Source organism: Lethenteron reissneri, chromosome 64 (assembly GCF_015708825.2).
Source record: "Lethenteron reissneri isolate LAM-NWPU_2019-01 chromosome 64, ASM1570882v1, whole genome shotgun sequence".
Lineage (NCBI taxonomy): Eukaryota > Metazoa > Chordata > Hyperoartia > Petromyzontiformes > Petromyzontidae > Lethenteron > Lethenteron reissneri.
Window position 1 is genome coordinate 6,672,996 of NC_083842.1, and position 25,507 is coordinate 6,698,502.

The window sequence follows — 25,507 nt, forward strand, 5'->3', positions numbered from 1 at the left end:
GCCCTCCCCAACGCCGTCCTTGGCGTGACGAGCTCGCACAATTGCGCCAGCACGATTTTTAAGGTCTCCAGCTGCGCCGCCATCTGTCTCCATTGTAAGTCCGCGTCCTCCAGCGCGGACGGGTCCACCGACGCGGCGACATCTTGTACACCCGGACCCGTACTCATTCCCGCACGGATCTCCTCTTCCATCGCAGGCAGGTCCACCGCCTGAGGAAGGTCGTCGTCGTCGGATGATGTAGCAGATGATGGCGCAGGAATATTCTTTCTTCTGAGCTGTTTTGACATGCCGTTTCACTTCTGACACCAGTGTAATAAAGGACTCTTTCACTGTGTCTGTCTTCGTTGTCCTTTATTGAGTTCTTTACACTTGTCCCACACGGCCCTCGCTCAGAGCCTCCCCGCTTGGCAGCTCGACAGCTGCCGTCGCTCCCGTAGCCTTTCTCCACTCCGATGCAGCTCTGCTGCAGATTCCCTTGTGCAGTCCTTCAGCTGCTCTCACTGCAGCTCCACCGCTGCTCCCCGTTCCTCCCTTGCCTGGTCACCGCTGGCCGACGGTGCCGAGTCTTACCGCGTGGCGATCTCGCCACTCTCCACTCTCCGCCCTGCGTGGCCTCACCCTGTCTCTATTCCCATACTCTCCTCCCGTCTCTTCCGGTTCTCTCCCTTAAGAGCTCACCCCTCTCTCTCACGTGACCTAACCCCTCCCCCCGTGACGTCATATCCGCGAGGCCGTTTACGCCCGCATTACACTTGCACAAATATTGATGTGCCGTTCTCCTGAATGACATCCATCACTCTTTCCAAGTATGTGACGAAGTTGATTGGTGATAGTGCATCTCCCACTTACATACCTATTGTTGTTGGGATCCATTTGACCTTTCACCTACATCCTGCAGAATCTATAGCAGTCTTTTCCCTACTCCATATGATGTCACTGTTGCCCACGTTATATCTTGCTTTGTCGAATCAAATGCTTTATGGAAATCCACCACAATACACGCCACTTATTCACTTCCAGTGGATTTGAAAAGGGATGTAAAGTATTATTATACTGAGTAATCTTAGTGTAACTGTTTTTCAAATATGTTTAACTTTGTTACTTTGTAAAAATATGTATTTTGTTGTATTTATAAACTTGGATTGGTTGGTGCTTGTGCAGATTCAACATCAACAAGAACAGCTCCGTGATTTTAACGCTGAAACTGGAAGCCAATTCCACAGTGGGAATCGGAATGTTTGGTACAATTTCACTGGTAGTGCAGGGAGCAAACTCGACGTCCAACTTCATAGTCACTCAAGCCGAAATTATAAAGGTAATAATACTGGACAGAAAAATCGCGGCTCGGCCGACCTGGCCCAGCTGCATTTTGCATTTAAAGAGGACTATGCGAAATAAGTTATCAAATAAATCAACAAAGCCTCCCTCTGCAATTATAGAAGCACGTGGACTACGTGGCTGTGGTGCCAGAGCACATGGTTATATTGGACTCCCATGCACGATGTAAAGCTCTATGTTTTATTATCACTCATACCCAGTGCTTTATTTTATTCAGTCTTTATGTCAGTTGGTTTAATTCCCTCAACACCTGTGTTTTTGTTTTTTTATTATTTTCATTCACTCAATTTTAATGCTTCGAGATTAATGCCTATTGATCAAACTTAAATTTATTACCAGGCATTACCAATAGATCTCCTCAAGGCAAGTATGTTTGCCACCTGTCTTGGTTTTCTCATTATCATCATCTTTGAGGTAGATGCCCTGATAAATATGCAAGTCTTCCCAAGACATGTAAAGTCCCGCATTTTTGTCAGTTGCATAATAATACCGTGCTCAAGAGTGCAAACTGTATTGGCAAGATGTGATTCATGCCTTTAAAATACTGTGACGAGAATGAGATACGGCAATAATACTATGAATGGTTGGTTAGTCAAAGTGATTTAAGTTTAGTGTTCCATATTTGTAGGTCCAGTGAAATTCATGCAACCTCTATTTGCCATTTGACCAGAGAGCTAGATGGTAAATAAAAAAGTGTTTCAATGACCAAGAAGGGTAATCATAAAAATATGAACCAGGGGTTTTATACATCACCTGAAATGCTAACGGCAGTTATACAATTTCAAACTCAAACAATTCAAAACTCCCCTACCTGACATGTTAAACCATATTATTATTACACCAAACCCTTGTCAATCGCGAATTACGTTTGAAAATAGCCGCAATTGGCAAATCTGCAAACTCAAAGACAAATGTTAAAACTAGGGTTTGGTTCACGCTTCGTAATACGACACTCCCTAATTTTTTATATTTTTTTATGCAAAATACGATTCATACTTAGTACAGTGTTAAATATTACTTTTACAGTAAATGTATAGAATGCGAAAAAATAATGTAAGATAAATCTTGGACGGCTGAATTTCACTGCCTTCTCACTGGACCTGTGATCCACTATGGGCTGTGTGGGAGACGATATGGAGAAAATACGGCATGTGTATTCCTCCACGGTAGCATGATTGCAAAGTGTACAGTTAGAATACCTGTACAATACTTATTTACAATGTGTACAGGAATACCGGGGTCAACCGCGAATGATTGAGCCTTAGCGGTGCGATTGGCGAACTATACATGACCTCAATAAATATGGTGCTAATGGTCAAATCCGCGATGGGTGTACATACTATAATGAGAGCAACATTTTACACATGCCAAATATGAATTTATTGTTGCCCAGGTTCAAATCATAACATTCACATTTGTTTTTGTATCAACACAGTACAATGATGATGCGTGGCCTCTATGCGAAACTTTGGTGAAAAACAAATGCAGCAATATGACTGAGTATGCCAAGTGCCGATCCAATTTTTGGAACATAACCATCGGTTTTTATGACACGGGATCAGGAATTAAAGCGATTGATCCTCCTGGCCTCATGAATGGCACCATTGGTGTAGATGTGTGGAATGAAACTTATTCCGGAGACTGCTGCAACACAACTCTGAGCATCAGCGTTACGGACATGGCAGGGAACACGCATATATGCGCCTATGACATGAAGGTACTGTGGAAACTGCACTCAGAGATATTAACGTAAGATGTTAGCTCATATCATACATATTTGACAATTTTTATTTTATGTTTTATACTGCCTATTCGTTTTGCAATAATATATATTCTGAATCCTCCATATTGGAAAGTGATTTAATATTAACTGATTCTTGATCAATGGTCGAGTTCTTAACTTTTGTCTATGACATTGCTGCCCTATGTTAATTATAGTTCAATAAATAAAGTAAGTCCAACATAATCATGTTCAGTGTAAACTAAATTCACCGTTGTTATATATAGTGTGAGCTGGTTAGTTTAAACTAGGCATATCATTTTATTGACTCACTCTAATTATTCAACTGTAATTAACACAGGGCAGCAGTGTCACATTGGTTGGTGAACCTCACTACAAAACGGGCTTCTGTGTTTAATTCCTGGCCACAGCTGACATCAGTGGAGGGATATCTGAACTTGATCCATCTCCCCTCAACACCCTCACCCCACAAGTTGCCAAAAGTCATGATTTATGGTCAAACAACCCCCATTAATTAAAGGATGAGCAGAGAAATAAAATGTTCAACCACATGGGTTGAAGCATGCGAACATATTTCCATTCCATTTAACGTATATTGTTTTTTTTCTCTCGGTATCGGCACAGTATGATGATGAGTATCTTCCGACCTGCGAAACGCTGACCGAAACAAAATGCCCCAACAAGCTTGAGAACGCCAAGTGCGAATTCAGAACGTGGAACGCGACCATCCGCTTCAATGACACTGGGTCAGGAATCAAAATGATAGATCCACCTGGTGACATGAGCAACAACGTTGGCGAGAAGACGTTGACCAAGAGCTTTTCCGGAGACTGCTGTAACACAAGTCTAAACATCAGCATCACAGACATAGCAGGGAACACACGTGTGTGCTCCTATGACATGAAGGTACCGTTGAAACTACACTACCATATATATGATGTTACAGTATATACAAATTACATGCTATATTGAATTGGCCTAAAGGTGTTAAGAAAACTGTCTAGTCAATGGTCAGTGGAGAGATGAACTTTACTGTACAGGAAAACCTCGGCGAACGCAGGGGGTTATGTTCCTAAAAACAATCTGTGTAGGGTAAAACTATGTCCGACAAATAATTGACCACATGTGAAAAAATAGGTTGTGTTCCTGGCTCCGAAATTATGACCCAATTCCTCTGTAACTTATTGTATACTAGCTTTACTACCCGGCTTCGCCCGGGACTTGGATTCACCACGCCCGGCCGCCTTTGTCTCCCCAGTGGCGATGTTCACACACCACACCAGTTACTCGTTTGAGGCTGAGTCGACCTAGGGGAGACCCAGGATCGGTTCAAATAATCGTCACCGGTGGTGGCCGTGAGCGGGAATCGAACTCGGGTCGCCGGGTTCGTAGCGCAGCGTGCTAAGCACTGCGCATGCGCGGGTGACATGACAGATGTGATCTCACAGCTCACTTGCCGTGCAAAAAATATCCATTACCCAAATTTTTTGTTTTACATGGTGTACAGTCTGAAAAATACCCACATGGCAAATTTCAAGTTTGTTGCATGTCGGGAAGTACGCTAAACATTTTGAACAGACACACATCATCACAAATTTACCTTTTATATAAGTTGAGTGGCTCTTGACGACTCGGAGACGGAGGTACAGGGAAGGGCTTCCGCCGGTGTTTATTTAAGGGCTTACGCCAATAACACGGGGTATAACACTTCCCCCAGGGGTAAGGGGTCCTACACTCGGACCCCTGACTCTGTCTGCCCCTTAACACAGCGGGCTGCCGGTGCTGCCTCCTGTGCGCCGGCCGAGGGCTCATCCAACTCGGCCGACCCAGGAGCGCAGCCACACCTAGCTCTTACGCTGACAAACTCCTATCCCTTTACCCCTGGCTCTAGCTTCCACCCTTCTTCGTTCCCTGGTTCCAGCCACGACCCCGTTGATGTCACGGTCCATCTGAGAGCGAGCCTGACGTCACGCCCGCCACTAGTCCTCTACTTTACACCCCCCCTGTGAAAAAAAAAACAGCTGACCCGGCTGCAACCATGACGAAAGCGGGGCCCGGTTCCGGACGGAAGGCTCACAACCCAAGGGGACACATGTGCATGAAGGCTGCCAGAACGGAACCCCGACATAAGGGCAGCATGGCACAACAACAAACACAACTAATAAGAAAAAGAGAACGAAGGCCCCCCTTGCCCATAGCAGTGCCGAACTGGCGCCGAGGGCTGGGGTCCGATGACGGCAGGCCAGTCCATCACCAGAGCCGCATTCCCCTCGAGCGGGTATGCGCTGCCGGCCCCCTCTCTCGTGTGGCGTCGGGCGACAGTGCAGGTGGCTCGTTAGCGGGCGACAGGCCCCCCGCCGGGGCCTCCGGTGGCCGAGGAGCCTTTGCAGGCGTCACTTGCGAGGGCTCTGAGGGCACACACACAGGGCGGACGTCGCCTCCGTCATCATGACCCGGGTGATCAGGCACGTCGGATGAATCACCCGCCGGCTGCTCCGGAAATGGGGATGGATCCACAGGGGTAGATCGCACATAACGTTTGAGCCGGGACAGGTGCGCTATCCACTGCCGGCGACCGAACCAAATCCGAACGCACTGCGGCCGTCGGACCTCCACAACCTCAACGAGGCCCTGCCAAGGGCAATGTAATTTGGGAGATGTGCCAATGGGAACCTGGGGACAATGCAGCTATGCCTTCTGGCCCGCTACCCACGGGAGGCTAGCTGCCTGGTGTTTGGGCCGGCGCTTCGTAGACGCCTCCCGGCTGGTAGAATTTTCGACATCGGCTTGCCGTGCCTCGCGCAACCGGTAGAACGCGACCTTCAAGGGGACCGGCACCGCCGACCCCTTCCTGGAGGACCTGACGTCCATCTGGACGTGCATCGGGGGCTCCGGTTCCCTACTATACATCAAATAAAAAGGCGAGAATCCCGTTGAGGCATAAGGAGCCAACCGATACGCCGCCAAGACCCCCGGGACGAGCTCATTAACGCGAGAAACCTAGTCTGACTGGGACGTGTTCATGTGGTGGCACAGCATGGACGTGAGGGTGCGGTTCAACCGCTCTACAATCCCGTCCGAATGGGGGTGGTAGGGCAAGATGCAGATTTTCTTGGTGCCAAGGATGTCACACACCTCCTTGAGCAACCTAGACAAGAAATTCCGCCCCTGGTCGGTTAGCAATTGTTCTGGCGCGCCCTTATCCAACACGTACCCCTGGACGAATGCCTTGGTGATAGAATAGGCTGACTGGTCCATCAAAGACCACACCACAGGCCAACGTGTGAGGTATTCGACGCCCACCAAGAGGTATTTATGGCCCCGTTGGGATGCTGTGAATGGGCCCAAAATGTCGAGCGCTACGAGCTCATTAATGCAAGAAACCCGGATGGACTGCAGCAGGGTCCGGTCCTGGCCAACTGGGGCCTTCCTCCGCGCACAGTCGTGGCAACCCTTCAAAATCAGCGCCACGTCACCCTCTACACCCGGCCAGTAATAGTCCCGTTTAAGGGTCAACAAGGTCTTGTGGTAGCCAAGGTGCATAAGCTTCTCGTGAATGTCTCAGGTTCATTTACCTCGAAGGCTAGTGGGCACAACCACGCAATAGAGTTCCAATTGGGCATCCCAACGCATGAGGAGACTGTCATGCACGACAATCACCGGGGCAGCCGACGCAGCAGAGCTCCGGGCCTTACGCCAAACGTGGCGTTGTAGCCTAAGCAAAGAGGAATCCTCCATCTGCAACCTGGACCATTCCTCTCACGGGTGTCCCAGGCCAAAATCCATAGGCAACGCTGTACCTGGAGGGGTGGCCGTGCACCCGAGAGGGCGTCCAGAAAATCATCCATGCGAGGAAATGGATATGCATCAGCCACCGAGATCTTGTTCAATTTATGGAAATCGACGCAGAACCGAAGACTCCCGTCCCGTTTCTTGACTAGCACAATGGGGGCACCCCAAGGGCTAGTGGATGGGGAGATAATGTCCGCCGCCAACATTTCGTCAACAGCCGAGCTGACATGCTCTTTTTCCGCCGGGCTATAGCGGTGGGAATTCGGTCGAATAGGGGCCGAATTGCACGTGTCAATGTGGTGTTCCAGAAGGGCAGTGCGACCTAGATCAAATTTTCTTTGGCTAAACACATCGGTGAATCTCTCGATGAGGTTGCGGAGCCTCTGGCACATCACGCCCGCCACCACCCCTCCATCCGGTGAAGTGCACTCGGGTAGAGGAGCTGGGGTCGCATGCGCTAGGACGGCGCCGGCCGGAACTACGATCGGTGAGGGCCCCGAATTGAGGACCTGTAAAAAAAGGTCCTGGCCTCCCGACACGGCCGTCAAAGCGCCCACCAACCCGTCCATCCTTGAAAAGTAACTGGAGGGGGATAGAAGAATACCCGTCTCCAGAGAGCCCAATTTGAGTGGTCTGTGCAGCCTGAGGGGTAGCAGGATTTGTGACCCCGGTGGATCGATCACAGCTGCCTTATTCAAAGCCCGTACACTGGCGACCAAGGGGGACAGAACGGTCGGCGATTGCAGAAAGTGAAACCGCCTCCCTGACAGCATTTCCACACAGCCCTGGTCGACGAGAATTGGAATGGGCATTCTGGACAAAAAGTCAGTCCCCAAAAGGCATGGCACCGCCAATGCCTTGGAGACCAAAATAGGCCTGACCAATTCAATCTCGTCAACCCGAACCGACGCCACAATGTGGCCCAAGATGCCCAAACTGCCGCCATTTGCCCCGTGAACCGGCTGTAAGGGATCCACGCTGCCGGGTAACAAATGGAAGATGGCCTCCAAAATGATGGTGGCAGACGCCCCCGTATCCACCAAGATGCATACTTCAACCCCCTGCACGCATCCTGCCACCGCCGAGGAGCCGGCAGCCACCGCCACCACCCAATGCGCAAGCGCATTCCAATGGCGGATCCATCTGGGCCACCCAGCGGATGACAACCAGCGTGCCAAGGGTGCACCCGACCCCCCAAAGATAACCCCATGATGAGGGACCCGAGCCCTGCTAGATGCATGAGGTGAGGGGAGCGGCCGTGCGAGTGATGTATCACGACTCGCCTGGCGCCCGGGGGCCGATGCTGACGAGGGTCCGGAGGGAGCCGGAGAGGACTTGCTGAAGGCCCCTGGAGCATTCCGGCAGCCCCGCTCTATGTGGCCCTGCTGACCACAGCGAAAGCAGGCCACTGCAGCAGCCACGTGAAGACAGGAAGGTCCCGCCCGCCACCGCTGCTCCAGCCGGCGACCACCCGCACCCCTCTCGCGGTGGTCGGACACCACCAGGGCCGCGAGGGTATCCACCGCCTGAGGGGCGGCCCCCCCCTCCGGCACCGGGGCCCCCAGGCATGCCGCCATCCGGGGCTGTTGCCGTAGAGAGAGGTGCGCTCGAATCTTCTCGGCCACCGCTAATGACGTAATCTGGCGATCGTTGGCAATTGGCAAAACGATCCCCAGCTCCCACGCCAGGTCAAGCTGCCTTTCGAGGGCCAATTAATCTAATGCCCTCCACGTCAGGGTACGCGGCCTCCGCCAATGCCAGGAGGGAGCAGTGGAATGCCAACGGCAGCTCCCCCTCCTCCCGCCGCCGTAGTGAGAACTTAAGCCGTGCACTGGACGGTGGTTCGAAGACGGCGGCCATCTGCAGATACACCGCCGGAAGTGAAGACTTATCGGCCGGCGGAATCGACTTGAATGCTTGCAGTGCCCTCTCGTCTAAGCAGGTCGGAAGGGCACGCAATGCTTCATCCATGGGCCAGCCGACCGACATATATGCCGCGTCAAACCAGTCCTGGAAGGTCAACCAGTCGCCCGAACGACGCGACGTGGGGCAACCGGCGCAGCCACTGGCCACTTGGCGCGGACCGCAGTGAGGACGCATCCCCAGGTGCCCCGGATGGCGCTGCGACGACCGCAGCAGCAACACCGGGTTGCGGAGTTATGGCGGCACCTGCTGACCACCCCACGGCGAGATGCGGAGCCGCGGCGGCGGCCGCGGCAAAAACCTGCAGGCACAGCGAGGTGCGGATCCGCGGCGGCGCCCGCAGCCCACCCCGCAGGCGCGGCGAGGTGCGGAGCCACGGCGGCACCAGCGGCAACCCTCCGGCGGCGAGGTGCGGAGCCGCGGCGGCGATGTACGGAGCCGTGGCGGCACCCGCGGCAAATCCCGCAAGCACGGCGGGATGTGGAGCCGTGGCGGCGGTCGTGGCCCACCCCGCAGGCGTGGCAATGTGTGGAGCTGCGGTGGCACCCGCAGGCGCGACGAGGTGGGGAGCTGCGGTGACGCCGGCGGCCCAACCCCAAGGCACGGCGAAATGCGGAGCCGCGGCCTTACCTTCGCGGCGTCGGAGGCGGCAACTCCCGCCGGCGCGGCGAGCTGCGGAGCCACGGCATCGCCGGTGGCCAACCCCGTAGCCGCGGCAAGAACCGGGGCCGTGGCGGCACACGCAATAGAGAGCGGAGTCACGGCACCCATGGCGTCGATTTGCTGCGTCGCGCAAAAAATGGAGGCTGCCTGCGACATCGCAGGCAAAATGGCCGCCGCTGGCAGTATCTCGGCCTCGCTGTGCGCTGCGTTGCACCGCTAGTCGAGTAGACAACCATGTGTTCAATAAACCCTCGAAGCCAGGATGACCGTCCAACTCCGATCGTCATTTATTGATTGTAACAGATAAAACTGGTGAGAAAACACAGATACAGCATCTGTTATAATTCGGAAACACCCACACAATGAACACCACAGCATCAGAACATTGTCTCAGATAACAATAGATCCTGGAAGGACCAGGCCCCCACATTACCCCTGAACAACTAGACAAAGGCACAAGCTGATGCGTTGCATACAGGCACAGTGTATTCATCCCACTGCACCCCAAATGTACAGCATTACACTTAACACTAAACTGTGGATGAGATACTTCGTCATCACTCTCAGGATCGCAACATAGGCACAAGTCTGACTCGACCTACTAAATCACAAGTAACATCCACAATAGGGAAAGTCACAGGCTTCGTTACTAACTAGGCCTCGTATTTACTACAACAACTTAACGGCACCATAAAGGCATTTACATTGCTATAACGGTCATTCCAACATTACAACAGCATTTCCAATATTATAGGAATATAAACAACTTACAGATAATGCTTCTTAAGCTCCCACAATGGATAAGTGCGGCTGTGGTCTCACTGAGATGCGATGCGTGCCGCCATCTTGACTTATCTGAGTAATGGCTGAAGCCCGCGTGGTACAGTGGAAATCTAACATCGTCACTTCCTGGTCACGTGACCAACATTAGCATAAAAAAACAGGAACTTCCTGTTAACGTACGCTCCCCATCTGCCGTGAGGCAAGACACTCCCCGTCTGGTATCTAGGAGATACCACCATTTATTTCCATCTCATAAACAAGTGTATAACAACTTCAACGGGTCGACTTATTTGTCCATATCTTTGCGAGAGAGAAGTAGTACTATCTCGACTATGGGCCTGATGAAAGTTCTTGCGACACCTTGCTTCGCAATCATAACCTCGACCTTTCGAACTTTTCCATCGGCTGGTGGAATCGACTTGAGGATGCGGCCCATTGGCCACTCATTCCGTTTGGCTTGGTTGTCCTTCAGTAGGACGAGGTCGCCTTCTTGGATGTCTGGTCTATTAGACTGCCACTTGTTGCGCACTTGGAGTGTCGTAAGGTACTCGTTTTTCCAGCGACGCCAGAACGTGTTCGCGAAGCTCTGCACTTGTCTCCATTGACGTCTGTAGAGGTCTGCAGTGCTGGTCTCCTCGGTAGGTGCTGTGAGCATATCTGTCTTCTGGGTAAGAAGTGTAGCAGGAGTCAAGATGAATGGTGACTCCGGGTCGGTTGAGACGGGAATCAGGGGTCTTGAGTTAATTATGGCTGAAACCTCGGCCATGAGAGTGGTCAAGACCTCGTGAGAGAGCCGTGTGGACCCGACATCACATAGCATGGAGTCGAGAATGCGTCGAGCAATCCCGATCATGCGTTCCCAGGCTCCACCCATGTGCGAAGAGTGGGGAGGATTGAAGATCCATGTGCAGCCTTGATCACTAAGGTATTTCCTGACAGAATAATCTTCGACATTCTCCGTATTGATCTTAAGCTCTTTACATGCTCCTATGAAATTGGTTCCACAATCAGAACGGAGTTGCTTGGCTGGCCCTCTGATGGCGAAGAACCTCCGGAGTGCATTTATAAAGCTCGAAGAGTCCATGGACTCGATGACTTCGATGTGCACTGCTCGTGTACTCATACAGGTGAACAGCACTGCCTAACGTTTGCTGTTCGCGAGCCCTCCTCTGGTGCGGCGGGAGATGACTGTCCACGGTCCGAACACGTCGATCCCTACAGAGGTGAAGGGAGGTTCCACACTGAGTCGATCGGCTGGGAGGTCTGCCATTTTCTGTTCTTCCTGTTTTCCACGTAGCTTGCGACACCGGATACACTTGTGGATTGTGCTGGCGATGCACCTCTTTGCTCCAACGATCCACAGCCCTGCAGATCGGATTGCTCCTTCTGTGAAGTGCCGACCTTGGTGCTTGACCTTCTCGTGGTAGTGGCGCACGAGTAAGATTGCGATGTGGCTCTGGCTTGGGATTATGAGGGGGTTTCGTTCATTCTCATCTAATTTTGCATTCCCTAGCCGACCACCGATCCTGAGCAAGTCGTCTTTGTCCATCCCGGGGTTTAGCTTCCTGAGGGTGCTGACCCTAGGAAGGTCTTCTCCCTTGTTGATGGCCTTGATCTCACTTGCATAAGCTGCCTGTTGCACACAGCGGAAGATTGATTTCCTTGCTCTGGAAAGCTCGTCTTCAGTGCGTGGCACTGTGCAGTAATGCCATCCATTGCAGCTACCAGTGGTGCCTCTCATCGGGCGATGGAAGCAGTCTGCGATATGCGTTAAATGTGCTATCGCTCGCACGAGCGTCGTCCATTTCGAGAAATGTTCAAAATGGTGTGGACTCAGTGGACTTCTTGGTCGCACATTTGTTACGAAAGTTGTCACTAGAGGACGAATCTCCTTGTCGGACTCGGGCTCTATGAGTCCAAAGGTCTCCTTGGTAGTACATGGGCCACCGTCACGTCGTAACAGGAACGCTGGACCCGTCAGCCAGATGGTTTGATTCAGCAGAGATGCAGGGACGGACCTAGTTGCGAGATCTGCTGGATTCTGGTCAGTTGGAACGTAATTCCATTCCTCCGGCTGCGTCGATCTCCTGATGCGCTCCACCCGGTTGCTGATGTAGGTGTAGAACCTTTTGGTTTGGTTGTTTATGTAGCCTAGTACGACCTTACTGTCCGTGTAGAACTTGACCGCGTCCAGTTTGACGTCAAATTCGTCTAAGATCAGTTCCGCCACCTCTGTAGCAAGAACCGCTCCACACAGCTCAAGCCTTGGGATGGTATGTTCCGGTTGTGGGGCCTTGCCGTGGAACTCCTTCCAGAATTCCCACTTGGACGATAGCTCCGAGTCGAGGAACGGAGAGGCCACGGTCACAGCGACCACCGCCACGACCACCAGCTTGGAGAAACGTGGAGGAACAAACTCCAACGAAGACGGTGGATGCACAAGCGAAGTCATGGTGGTTTCTTCGTGAGTCTGCACGGTACAGCCTTGACTTCTCTCGCCGAGGTCCTCTTTCAGCGTGAAGTGGTTGGGGCATCGTTTGAAGAGCGACGTGCGTCCATTCGTGAGCACACTCGTTCTGAATGTGCTAATGTGGTCTATGCATATTAGTAATTAGTGTCTAAATTATTTTATACAACCCCATTAATGTATGATATGCCATGTAAAATATAATTCATTTTCCTCTGGAACGGATTATTTCCTTTCCCTTTATTTCTTATGCGAAAAATTTGTTTGGTATACGTCATTTTCGGTATAAGTCCTACCTTCTGGAACGAATTTACGACGCATACCGAGGTACCACTGCAATTGCTAGCCCAACACTCGCCCCTAACACTGTTATTTGAATAATAATGATTCACCATGTAGGCATATGTATGACTGACGTCCTCATCGAATTCATGGCTATATGCATGTGGCAATTTGTGAACATTTGCGTTGTACATGAGCGTGTTGCGTATGGGTTACACTATCATATAAAAACATACATAAGAGGTTTTTGGGTTAAAAATACACTAAAAACAGACATCTTACCTATGTATAAATCGTTCTCACAGTCGATTCAATTACACCATAGTATCATCCAATGGATGCAGCACTCTCACCTCTTGCAAGCCTAACAACTGCACTTTTTGCACGAAAGTCATCACTTTTCTCTGATTTTTCTCACTACAATCACCACCACTCAACTGACCTCAGGGGCCATGATTAAAAAGTGAGATCACATGATTGTGTTTTGAGGGAAGGTGGCGACGAGATGTGAAACCTCGGCATATACAGGCCAGTCCAAGCGGAATGCGTGCTACTTTTCGACACTGAGATGATAATCTTAGTAGCGTCAAACCACGTATAGCCAAAACATCACCCCCGTGTTCCGGAAAATAGACCTCGTTAAGAAAACCATGTATAGCTGTAACAAACATTCGATAAAGCCGCATTTGGCAATGTTTTCTCGGAGTCTCTCATGACAAGAACATGGACTTGAGGTCAATGCTCAGCTACTATTTAGTCCAGCAGTCCTTGCTTGAATCCGGCATTCACGTGTTTGTAGATATGCTAGTGTTGTCATTGCACTGATCTGGCCCATGTCTTCCAATCACTCCTGCCCAGGTATTAATGCCATGACTCGGATATTAATGTACAATAGCATTTTAATTATTAAAACATATATATGCTTGCAATGTATGATGCACATTTTATCTCAGTATGAATCTCCAAATTAATGCATTATCTATAACCCCCCGCCCCCCTCTCCATCGTCGGGCACAGTATGATGACGCATCTCTTCCGACCTGCGAAATGTTGACTGAAACAAAATGCCCAAACAAGCTTGAGGGCGCCAAGTGCAAATCCAGCACGTGGAACGCGAACATCCGATTCAATGACACTGGGTCAGGCATCAAAATGATAGATCCTCCTAGTGACATGAGCAACAACGTTGGCGAGAAGACGTTGAACAAGAGCTTTTCAGGAGACTGCTGTAACACAAGTCTAAGCATCAGCATCACAGACATAGCAGGGAACACACGTGTGTGCTCCTATGACATGAAGGTACCGTTGAAACTACACTACGATATATATATAATGTTATATGCAAATTACATGCTATATTGAATTAGCCTAAAGGTGTTGAGAAAATTAACGAGTCAATGGTCAGTGGACAGATGAACTTCACTGTACAGGAAAACCTCGGCGAACGCGGGGGTTATGTTCCAAAAAAATTATGTGTAAAACTACGTCCGACAAATAATTGACCATATGGGAAAAATTAGGTTGTGGTCGTGGCTCTGAAATTATCACGCAATTCCTCTTTAACTTATTCTATATGATTTCCACCTTGTTATTGTGAGCAAGGATGCTAAGTCGCTCTCCATTTGTGTGAATACTATTTTACATCAACACAAAATCCCGTCTTAATTATTCCAATTTCCAATTACAGTGAAACCTCGGTATACGACCGCTTTGGAATAAGTCAAAATTGGTATACGTCATGTTTTTTCGAGAAAAAAATGTCTTGGGATACGACGTCTTGCTTGGGATACGACGCGTTTGCTAGAACTTGTATGGGTCGGGATGAGTCACCGTGTACAGTACCCGCGTATGCCCCGTTCACGACTGAGACAAAGCGAGAGGGGCAGGGTGGCATGGGGGAGAGGGTCGGGGGACGTTAGGGAGAGGGGCGGGGGACGTGGGGGAGAGGGGCGGGGGTCGCGGCGGGCTGCCCCCATGGAGGGTGGAGCCCCGAGTCGAGGCGCGCGCGACGTGCGGGGTTGAAGCACGCCACGTGACAAGCGCAGCTGGCAGCAGCGCGGTCACGTGGCTTCTGTATGCATATTAGTAATTAGTGTCTAAATTATTTTATACAACCCCATTAATGTATGATATGCCATGTAAAATATAATTCATTTTCCTCTGGAACGGATTATTTCCTTTCCCTTTATTTCTTATGCGAAAAATTCGTTTGGTATACGTCATTTTCGGTATAAGTCCTACCTTCTGGAACGAATTTACGACGCATACCGAGGTACCACTGCAATTGCTAGCCCAACACTCGCCCCTAACACTGTTATTTGAATAATAATGATTCACCATGTAGGCGTATGTATGACTGACGTCCTCATCGAATTCATGGCTATATGCATGTGGCAATTTGTGAACATTTGCGTTGTACATGAGCGTGTTGCGTATGGGTTACACTATCATATAAAAAACACACATAAGAGGTTTTTGGGTTAAACATACACTAAAAACAGACATCTTACCTATGTATAAATCGTTCTCACAGTCGATTCAATTACACCATAGTATCATCCAATGGATGCAGCACTCTCACCTCTTGCAAGCCTAACAACTGCACTTTTTGCACGAAAGTCATCACTTTTCTCTGATTTTTCTCACTACAATCACCACCACTCAACTGACCTCAGGGGCCATGATTAAAAAGTGAGATCACATGATTGTGTTTTGAAGGAAGGTGGCGACGAGATGTGAAACCTCGGCATATACAGGCCAGTCCAAGCGGAATGCGTGCTACTTTTCGACACTGAGATGATAATCTTAGTAGCGTCAAACCACGTATAGCCAAAACATCACCCCCGTGTTCCGGAAAATAGACCTCGTTAAGAAAACCATGTATAGCTGTAACAAACATTCGATAAAGCCGCATTTGGCAATGTTTTCTCGGAGTCTTTCATGACAAGAACATGGACTTGAGGTCAATGCTCAGCTACTATTTAGTCCAGCAGTCCTTGCTTGAATCCGGCATTCACGTGTTTTGTAGATATGCTAGTGTTGTCATTGCACTGATCTGGCCCATGTCTTCCAATCACTCCTGCCCAGGTATTAATGCCATGACTCGGATATTAATGTACAATAGCATTTTAATTATTAAAACATATATATGCTTGCAATGTATGATGCACATTTTATCTCAGTATGAATCTCCAAATTAATGCATTATCTATAACCCCCCGCCCCCCTCTCCATCGTCGGGCACAGTATGATGACGCATCTCTTCCGACCTGCGAAATGTTGACTGAAACAAAATGCCCAAACAAGCTTGAGGGCGCCAAGTGCAAATCCAGCACGTGGAACGCGAACATCCAATTCAATGACACTGGGTCAGGCATCAAAATTATAGATCCTCCTAGTGACATGAGCAACAACGTTGGCGAGAAGACGTTGAACAAGAGCTTTTCAGGAGACTGCTGTAACACAAGTCTAAGCATCAGCATCACAGACATAGCAGGGAACACACGTTTGTGCTCCTATGACATGAAGGTACCGTTGAAACTACACTACGATATATATATATATAATGTTATATGCAAATTACATGCTATATTGAATTAGCCTAAAGGTGATAATTGGTTCTTTACCCTTCTATCTGGCAACAAAACTGACACCTTTTTGCAAGGAGTCATGTTTGCATAGACCGCAATACCTGCAGTCATAATACAAACAAAAGAACATAACTCTGATAATGTGCACTGTCCTTGAAGTTGATTGGTCCACACCCGAGACAGCTTTCCTTCGAGCCTAGTCTCATATGGGTTGGACCAGATGACGCCAAAAGGCGCACAACTCAAGGACAATGCACCATCAGAGTATGAGAGCTCCGGGCAAGCATCTACACCAGGGGTCCTCAAACTTTTTAAACAGGGGGCCAGTTCACTGTCCCTCAGACCGTTGGAGGGCCGGACTAAACTTAAAAAAAAACTATGAACAAATTCCTATGCACACTGCATATATCTTATTTTGAAGTGAAGAAACAAAACGGGAATAAATACAATATTTAAAATGAAGAACAAGTAGAGTTAAATCAACAAACTTGCCAGTATTTCAATGGGAACTATGGGCCTGCTTTTGGCTAATGAGATGGTCAATGTCCGGTTCCATATTTGTCACTGCTAGTCGTAACAAGTGATGTAAGTGTGCATCCATTAGTCTAGATCTGGTTGGAGATTTCAAATGTTTCATTCTGGAAAAAGTCTGTTCACAGACATGAGTGCTGCCAAAGATGGTTGCCATTTTGAGTGCATGGTTCCTGAGATGAGGATATGTCTCAGAGGGGAGAGATGCATAGAAATTATGAAGGCTGCTTGACTTGAATGCGTCTTTCAGAGAGTCACAATTCTGCAGTTCAGCCAGTTCCATTTGGTAAATTGTATCCACATTTTCAATGTCAATAGGAAATGGGTTACGGAAAAGCTGTATGTCCTGTTCATGGAGATGAAGCTCTTTAAATCCAAATTGGAACTCCTTTTGCAATTTTTCCAGTGAATCCACACGTTTTGTTTGGGAATGCAACCAATGGTTTTTCCGCTAACAGATTTTGAGTTGTGGGGAGATGGCAGAAGTTTTCCTCCTTCACTTGCTTGATGAGGAGGCCTAATATTACTTCAAATGCTTTGACATGTGATTGCACATCACAGATGAGCTTCCCCTTTCCTTGAAGTTGCACATTGAAACTGTTGAGTAGCTCTGTTACATCTGTCAGAAAGGCAAGGTGCCATTTCCATTCTGCATCATTGAGCTCTGGTACTTCTTTGTTTTTTTAAAGCAGAAAAGCTGTAATCTGTGGAAGTAAGTCATAGAAACGTTTCAAAACTCTCCCTCGACTCAACCAACGGACTTCTGTGTGATACAGAACATCTTCATAGTCAACATTTAGCTCAGACAGAAATGCTTGAAATTGTCTGTGGTTTAGTGCATGAGCTCTAATGACGTTAACACAAGATACCACAAATTTCATAACCGAGTCCCACTTCAGTGATTTACTACACAGCGCTTGTTGGTGGATGAGGCAGTGTATGGCTATTGGATGAGAATGGTTATGTTTGTCCATCTCTTGGTTAATGCGAGCAATTACTCCTTTCTTAGACCCCACCATGCTAGGAGCACCATCAGTTGTCACACTGGCTAGTTTAGCCCAGTTCAGCTCCAAACCATTCACAGTTTGGCAAACCTTTTCATAGATATCCTCTCTTCTTGGTTCTTTCGGTAAAGTCACGTAGAAGGGAAGTAATAAAATAATAAAAATAAAACATAATAAAATAATTTTCACGACGTTTCGGCCACAACACAAGCAGCCGTCCTCAGGTGAAAGCCAGGTCTGTCGGGGAGACAGCGTCTGAATGAAACAGCACACGAGCTTGGAGCATATATTAGCTGGGTAGGAAACGGGGGAAAGAGCGCCTTGACAAATAATTTGCATATCAAGAGGAATTTAGCATATTTATGGGACATGCAGGAATGTTATTAGTACTACATATGTAGCACGGGCATATGTAGTACTAATCACATTCCTGCATTTCCCATAAATATGCTAAATTCCTCTTGATATTGAAATTATTTTGTCAAGGCGCTCTTTCCCCCGCTTCCAACCTAGCTTATATATGCTCCAAGCTCGTGTGCTGTTTCATTCAGACGCTGTCTCCCCAACAGACCTGGTTTTCACCTGAGGACGGCTGCTTGCGTTGTGGCCAAAACATCGTGAGAATTATTTTATTACTTCCCTTCTATGTGACTTTACCGAAAGAACCAAGAAGATGAATCCCTGCAGTCACGAAAGCTTTAAATCGAAAGATATCCTCTCCTGTAGTTGTTCCTTTGATGCTTTGCAGTGCAGCAAGCTCTTCTGTGACTTCGAAATAGTCATTCGTCGCACGAATAAAAATTTGAAGTTGTGCAGAATCACGAACATCATTGCTTTCGTCGAGTGCCAAGGAAAAATAGGAAAGTTTTTTTGTGGAGTTTTGCAAATGCTGATGCAAATTGTCTCCCATTTATTCAATCCTCCGTGTAATTGTAGGTCCTAAAAGACTCACTGTACTAAATAAATCGGCCTTCTCTGGACACATCTCTTTGGCAACAGAAAGAAGGCATTCTTTAACAAATTCTCCCTCCACGAATGGTCTGCCAGTGCATGCTATTAGCTTGGAAACTTGAAAACTTGCTCGCAGTGATGAAATATTTAGCTGCTTCTGCTTCACAAAACTATTTCGCTGAGTTGTTAATGTATTTTTCATTTTTAATATTTTATCTTTTCTCACTTCTCCGACCAAACAAGCATATTTATCTTTATGTTGAGTTTTATAGTGTTGACGTAAATTTATTCTTTGAACACAGACACTATATTCTGGCATATCAGACACACAGCTCTTTCCTTGTACTGCATGAAAAAGTAATCATAAGTCCACTGTTCTTTGAATATCCTACACTCCGAGTCAATTTTTCTCTTTCTTGACATCATTGTTTCCTAGGGAGTCAAAATTGATATTAGTAAAATACCAATATATATACAGCGTTACAAAAACAATATACCAGTAATAACCTTGCCCAGACAGAGACATACAGACTGCACTGCCCATCAATGCAGTCTGATTGGGGGAAACTCCGCCCCCTCTCCCTCTTCCACCAATGACCGTCCTTCTCATGCAGAAAAAAAGTAACAGACAGGCAGCGGCGGCAAAAACACCCGGCGGGCCGGATAAATGTCCTCGGTGGGCCGCATGTGGCCCGCGGGCCGTAGTTTGAGGACCCCTGATCTACACTATGGGGACCTCATTTGCCAGTAAAAATATGATAATTGGTTCTTTACCCTTCTATCTGGCAACAAAACTGACACCTTTTTGCAAGGAGTCATGTTTGCATAGACCGCAATACCTGCAGTCATAATACAAACAAAAGAACATAACTCTGATAATGTGCACTGTCCTTGAAGTTGATTGGTCCACACCCGAGACAGCTTTCCTTCGAGCCTAGTCTCATATGGGTTGGACCAAATGACGCCAAAAGGCGCACAACTCAAGGACAATGCACCATCAGAGTATGAGAGCTCGGGGCAAGCATCTACACTATGGGGACCTCATTTGCCAGTAAAAATATGATAATTGGTTCTTTACCCTTCTATCTGGCAACAAAACTGACACCTTTTTGCAAGGAGTCATGTTTGCATAGACCGCAATACCTGCAGTCATAATACAAACAAAAGAACATAACTCTGATAATGTGCACTGTCCTTGAAGTTGATTGGTCCACACCCGAGACAGCTTTCCTTCGAGCCTAGTCTCATATGGGTTGGACCAGATGACGCCAAAAGGCGCACAACTCAAGGACAATGCACCATCAGAGTATGAGAGCTCGGGGCAAGCATCTACACTATGGGGACCTCATTTGCCAGTAAAAATATGATAATTGGTTCTTTACCCTTCTATCTGGCAACAAAACTGACACCTTTTTGCAAGGAGTCATGTTTGCATAGACCGCAATACCTGCAGTCATAATACAAACAAAATAACATAACTCTGATAATGTGCACTGTCCTTGAAGTTGATTGGTCCACACCCGAGACAGCTTTCCTTCGAGCCTAGTCTCATATGGGTTGGACCAGATGACGCCAAAAGGCGCACAACTCAAGGACAATGCACCATCAGAGTATGAGAGCTCGGGGCAAGCATCTACACTATGGGGACCTCATTTGCCAGTAAAAATATGATAATTGGTTCTTTACCCTTCTATCTGGCAACAAAACTGACACCCTTTTGCAAGGAGTCATGTTTGCATACACCGCAATACCTGCAGTCATAATACAAACAAAAGAACATAACTCTGATAATGTGCACTGTCCTTGAAGTTGATTGGTCCACACCCGAGACAGCTTTCCTTCGAGCCTAGTCTCATATGGGTTGGACCAGATGACGCCAAAAGGCGCACAACTCAAGGACAATGCACCATCAGAGTATGAGAGCTCGGGGCAAGCATCTACACTATGGGGACCTCATTTGCCAGTAAAAATATGATAATTGGTTCTTTACCCTTCTATCTGGCAACAAAACTGACACCTTTTTGTTTGTATTATGACTGCAGGTATTGCGGTCTATGCAAACATGACTCCTTGCAAAAAGGTGTCAGTTTTGTTGCCAGATAGAAGGGTAAAGAACCAATTATCATATTTTTACTGGCAAATGAGGTCCCCATAGTGTAGATGCTTGCCCCGAGCTCTCATACTCTGATGGTGCATTGTCCTTGAGTTGTGCGCCTTTTGGCGTCATCTGGTCCAACCCATTTGAGACTAGGCTCGAAGGAAAGCTGTCTCGGGTGTGGACCAATCAACTTCAAGGACAGTGCACATTATCAGAGTTATGTTCTTTTGTTTGTATTATGACTGCAGGTATTGCGGTCTATGCAAACATGACTCCTTGCAAAAAGGTGTCAGTTTTGTTGCCAGATAGAAGGGTAAAGAACCAATTATCATATTTTTACTGGCAAATGAGGTCCCCATAGTGTAGCCTAAAGGTGTTGAGAAAATTAACGAGTCAATGGTCAGTGGACAGATGAACTTCACTGTACAGGAAAACCTCGGCGAACGCGGGGGTTATGTTCCAAAAAAATTATGTGTAAAACTACGTCCGACAAATAATTGACCATATGGGAAAAATTAGGTTGTGGTCGTGGCTCTGAAATTATCACGCAATTCCTCTTTAACTTATTCTATATGATTTCCACCTTGTTATTGTGAGCAAGGATGCTAAGTCGCTCTCCATTTGTGTGAATACTATTTTACATCAACACGAAATCCCGTCTTAATTATTCCAATTTCCAATTACAGTGAAACCTCGGTATACGACCGCTTTGGAATAAGTCAAAATTGGTATACGTCATGTTTTTCGAGAAAAAAATGTCTTGGGATACGACGTCTTGCTTGGGATACGACGCGTTTGCTAGAACTTGTATGGGTCGGGATGAGTCACCGTGTACAGTACCCACGTATGCCCCGTTCACGACTGAGACAAAGCGAGAGGGGCAGGGTGGCATGGGGGAGAGGGGCGGGGGACGTTAGGGAGAGGGGCGGGGGATGTGGGGGAGAGGGGCGGGGGTCGCGGCGGGCTGCCCCCATGGAGGGTGGAGCCCCGAGTCGAGGCGCGCGCGACGTGCGGGGTTGAAGCACGCCACGTGACAAGCGCAGCTGGCAGCAGCGCGGTCACGTGGCTTCTGTATGCATATTAGTAATTAGTGTCTAAATTATTTTATACAACCCCATTAATGTATGATATGCCATGTAAAATATAATTCATTTTCCTCTGGAACGGATTATTTCCTTTCCCTTTATTTCTTATGCGAAAAATTCGTTTGGTATACGTCATTTTCGGTATAAGTCCTACCTTCTGGAACGAATTTACGACGCATACCGAGGTACCACTGCAATTGCTAGCCCAACACTCGCCCCTAACACTGTTTTTAAATAATAATGATTCACCATGTAGGCGTATGTATGACTGACGTCCTCATCGAATTCATGGCAATATGCATGTGGCAATTTGTGAACATTTGCGTTGTACATGAGCGTGTTGCGTATGGGTTACACTATCATATAAAAACATACATAAGAGGTTTTTGGGTTAAACATACACTAAAAACAGACATCTTACCTATGTATAAATCGTTCTCACAGTCGATTCAATTACACCATAGTATCATCCAATGGATGCAGCACTCTCACCTCTTGCAAGCCTAACAACTGCACTTTTTGCACGAAAGTCATCACTTTTCTCTGATTTTTCTCACTACAATCACCACCACTCAACTGACCTCAGGGGCCATGATTAAAAAGTGAGATCACATGATTGTGTTTTGAGGGAAGGTGGCGACGAGATGTGAAACCTCGGCATATACAGGCCAGTCCAAGCGGAATGCGTGCTATTTTCGACACTGAGATGATAATCTTAGTAGCGTCAAACCACGTATAGCCAAAACATCATCCCCGTGTTCCGGAAAATAGACCTCGTTAAGAAAACCATGTATAGCTGTAACAAACATTCGATAAAGCCGCATTTGGCAATGTTTTCTCGGAGTCTCCCATGACAAGAACATGGACTTGAGGTCAATGCTCAGCTACTATTTAGTCCAGCAGTCCTTGCTTGAATCCGGCATTCACGTGTTTTGTAGATATGTAATGCGGGCGTAAACGACCTCCCGGAAATTACGTCATGGGGGGAGGAGTTACGTCACGTGGGGGAGAGGGTTCAGGGCTATAAGGGGAGAAACCGGAAGCAGTAGGGGAGTGAACGGAGACTGCGAAAGTGTGAGGCCACGCAGGGCGGGGTGTGAGAGAGAGAGTGGCGAGATCGCCACACACACGGACCACGAGGATCGGCACCGTCGGCCAACGGTGACCGACCCCCGGGGCAGCAGGAGCAGCGAGGAGGCTGCAGAGAGCAGCGGGTCTGCAAGGGAGGAGTTGGGCAGCGGGAGTCTGCACGTCGAGACAGCAGCGGGGCTGCTAAGAGGGGCTACGTGAGCGACAGCAGCCTGGGGCTGCAGAGTGAAGAGTATATAGAGGAGTGAGGGGGCTACGTGAGCGACAGCAGCCTGGGGCTGCAGAGTGAAGAGTATATAGGGGAGTGCCGTGAGGGAAAAGAGATCGAACCCAAATAAAGGACACAGGACAGAGAGAATCGTCCGAGTCTTTTATTACACTGGTGTCAAAAGTGTAACGGCATGGCAAAACAACTGAGAAAAAAGAATATTCCGTCTCCGGCATCGGCTTCATCTTCCGACGACGATGACCTTCCTCCTGCGGTGGACCTGACTCCGGCTGAGGAGGACATCCGTGCTGGGACGAGTGCGGGTCCGGGGGTCCAGGATGTCGCCGCGTCGGCGGACCCGTCTACACCAAAGGACGCGGATTTAAGATGGAGTCTGATGGCGGAGCAACTTGAAACTCTCAAGAACGTACTTGCACAGTTGTGTGAGCTCGTCACGCCGAGGGCGGCGTCGGAGGGAGATGTTGGTGGTCTGCAGGAGCCCGGGTTGTCTTCGCTGTCGACGCCATCGGCCACGCGGCACGAAGACGCCATCTTGGGCGTGGCGCACGAAGAAAGGCGGGAAGCCGCCATTTTGGGCCCTCTGCGGCGGAAGGCCGCCATCTTGTCGACACCACGTTGCGACGCCATGTTGAATCTGCCACTGGATGAGTCAGCGGCTGGAGGGAGCACGCCAAGGAGTCGCAGTCGTCACTTAACGACTGTCAAAAATTCTCCATCGGGGGCGATTGGAGTGCGTTCGCCTGCAGATTTTTGGCAGCGGTACGCTCGGCGAGGTGGACTGACGCCGAAGCATTAGAAGTTCTTCCGACTCTTCTTGATGATGAGTCCGTGAGATTCTTTCGCTCTATCAAAGCCACGAAGAAGAAAACATTGCGAGGTGTATTCGACGAAATGGCAGACGCTTACGAGCCGCCGGATGATGCTCATCGCCGGTTTGTGCAACGACAACGCGCACCCGAGGAGTCTCCGGTGGCGTATAGGGGCGCGGTGCTGGAGCTGGCTATGGCTGCATACCCGGAGACGGAGCCTGACCTGCTGGAACCTCTCATCCTGGGGAAGATGCTGGAGTTGTCCCGGGATCTCGGCATTCCTATGCCGGTGTGTGGTCACGAGAAGCTCACATCCCGGGCTGCGGCTAAATGTCTCGATGCCCAGTTCAACCTGCGCCGGTGGAAGCAAGTTACGGCGTGGATGGGGGGGGCCCATCGTCGAAGGGGGAGCCTTGGGTTGGGACCCCAAGAAGGCAGTTTATGTGCCGGATGACAGGAGCCCGCAGGAGCTGTCGGCTGCCGCTGCTCCGTGGCCAGGCCGCGGTGGGCCGGGGCCGCGGGCTGCGCCGCCGACACGGCCGCGTCGGGACAGGGCGCCCGCAGCGAGGCGCAACGACATCGACTGTTTCCGCTGCGGCCGTAAGGGCCATTACGCCAGGGACTGCTGGGCCCGCGTTCCGGGTCCACCCCAGCAGGAGGCCTCGACAGCGGCCGCTCCAAGAAAGGATTCGCCAGCACAGGCAAGTCGGTGCGCACCAGACACCCGGCAAGGCTTGATACCTCACTCATCACCGTTGTCATGCGATCCGGTTGTTATTAATTACGGGAGGCCATTGACTGCGCCTTGTCGCTCGGTAACGCAGTGGCGTAAGTTGGCTCGGCGGGTTGTCGCGGCTGCTACCGGTTTGTCCACCGTACCTGGGTCGATACAAGGGGTGGACGTACGGATTTTGGTAGATTCCGGAGCGTCCGCGACCATTATTTCCGATGTAATATTTCATCTCTTGAACATCCCACCAGAGGCCGTGAGTCCGGCTTACGCTTCCTGCATCGCCGCGAACGGGGGTAGCATGGGCATTGTGGGCCAGGTGGACGCTAACATCGCTATCGGGGGAGTGTCGGCCTCGGGAGTAGTGTTAATTTCGAGGTCTCTTGCGGTTCCTTGCTTGTT

At 49.0% G+C, this 25,507-nt stretch overlaps 1 protein-coding gene across 1 annotated transcript in view; it reads left to right on the plus strand.

Annotated features, from left to right (window-relative positions):
• Positions 1 to 25,507, plus strand: part of LOC133358997 (uncharacterized) — an 89,595-nt gene that overhangs the window by 48,092 nt on the left and 15,996 nt on the right. Inside the window, exons 12-16 of the mRNA XM_061577373.1 lie at positions 1,162 to 1,315; positions 2,774 to 3,055; positions 3,704 to 3,985; positions 14,007 to 14,288; positions 16,236 to 16,517. Coding sequence (XP_061433357.1) covers positions 1,162 to 1,315; positions 2,774 to 3,055; positions 3,704 to 3,985; positions 14,007 to 14,288; positions 16,236 to 16,517 — 1,282 coding nt within the window. The remainder of the gene's footprint in view (positions 1 to 1,161; positions 1,316 to 2,773; positions 3,056 to 3,703; positions 3,986 to 14,006; positions 14,289 to 16,235; positions 16,518 to 25,507) is intronic.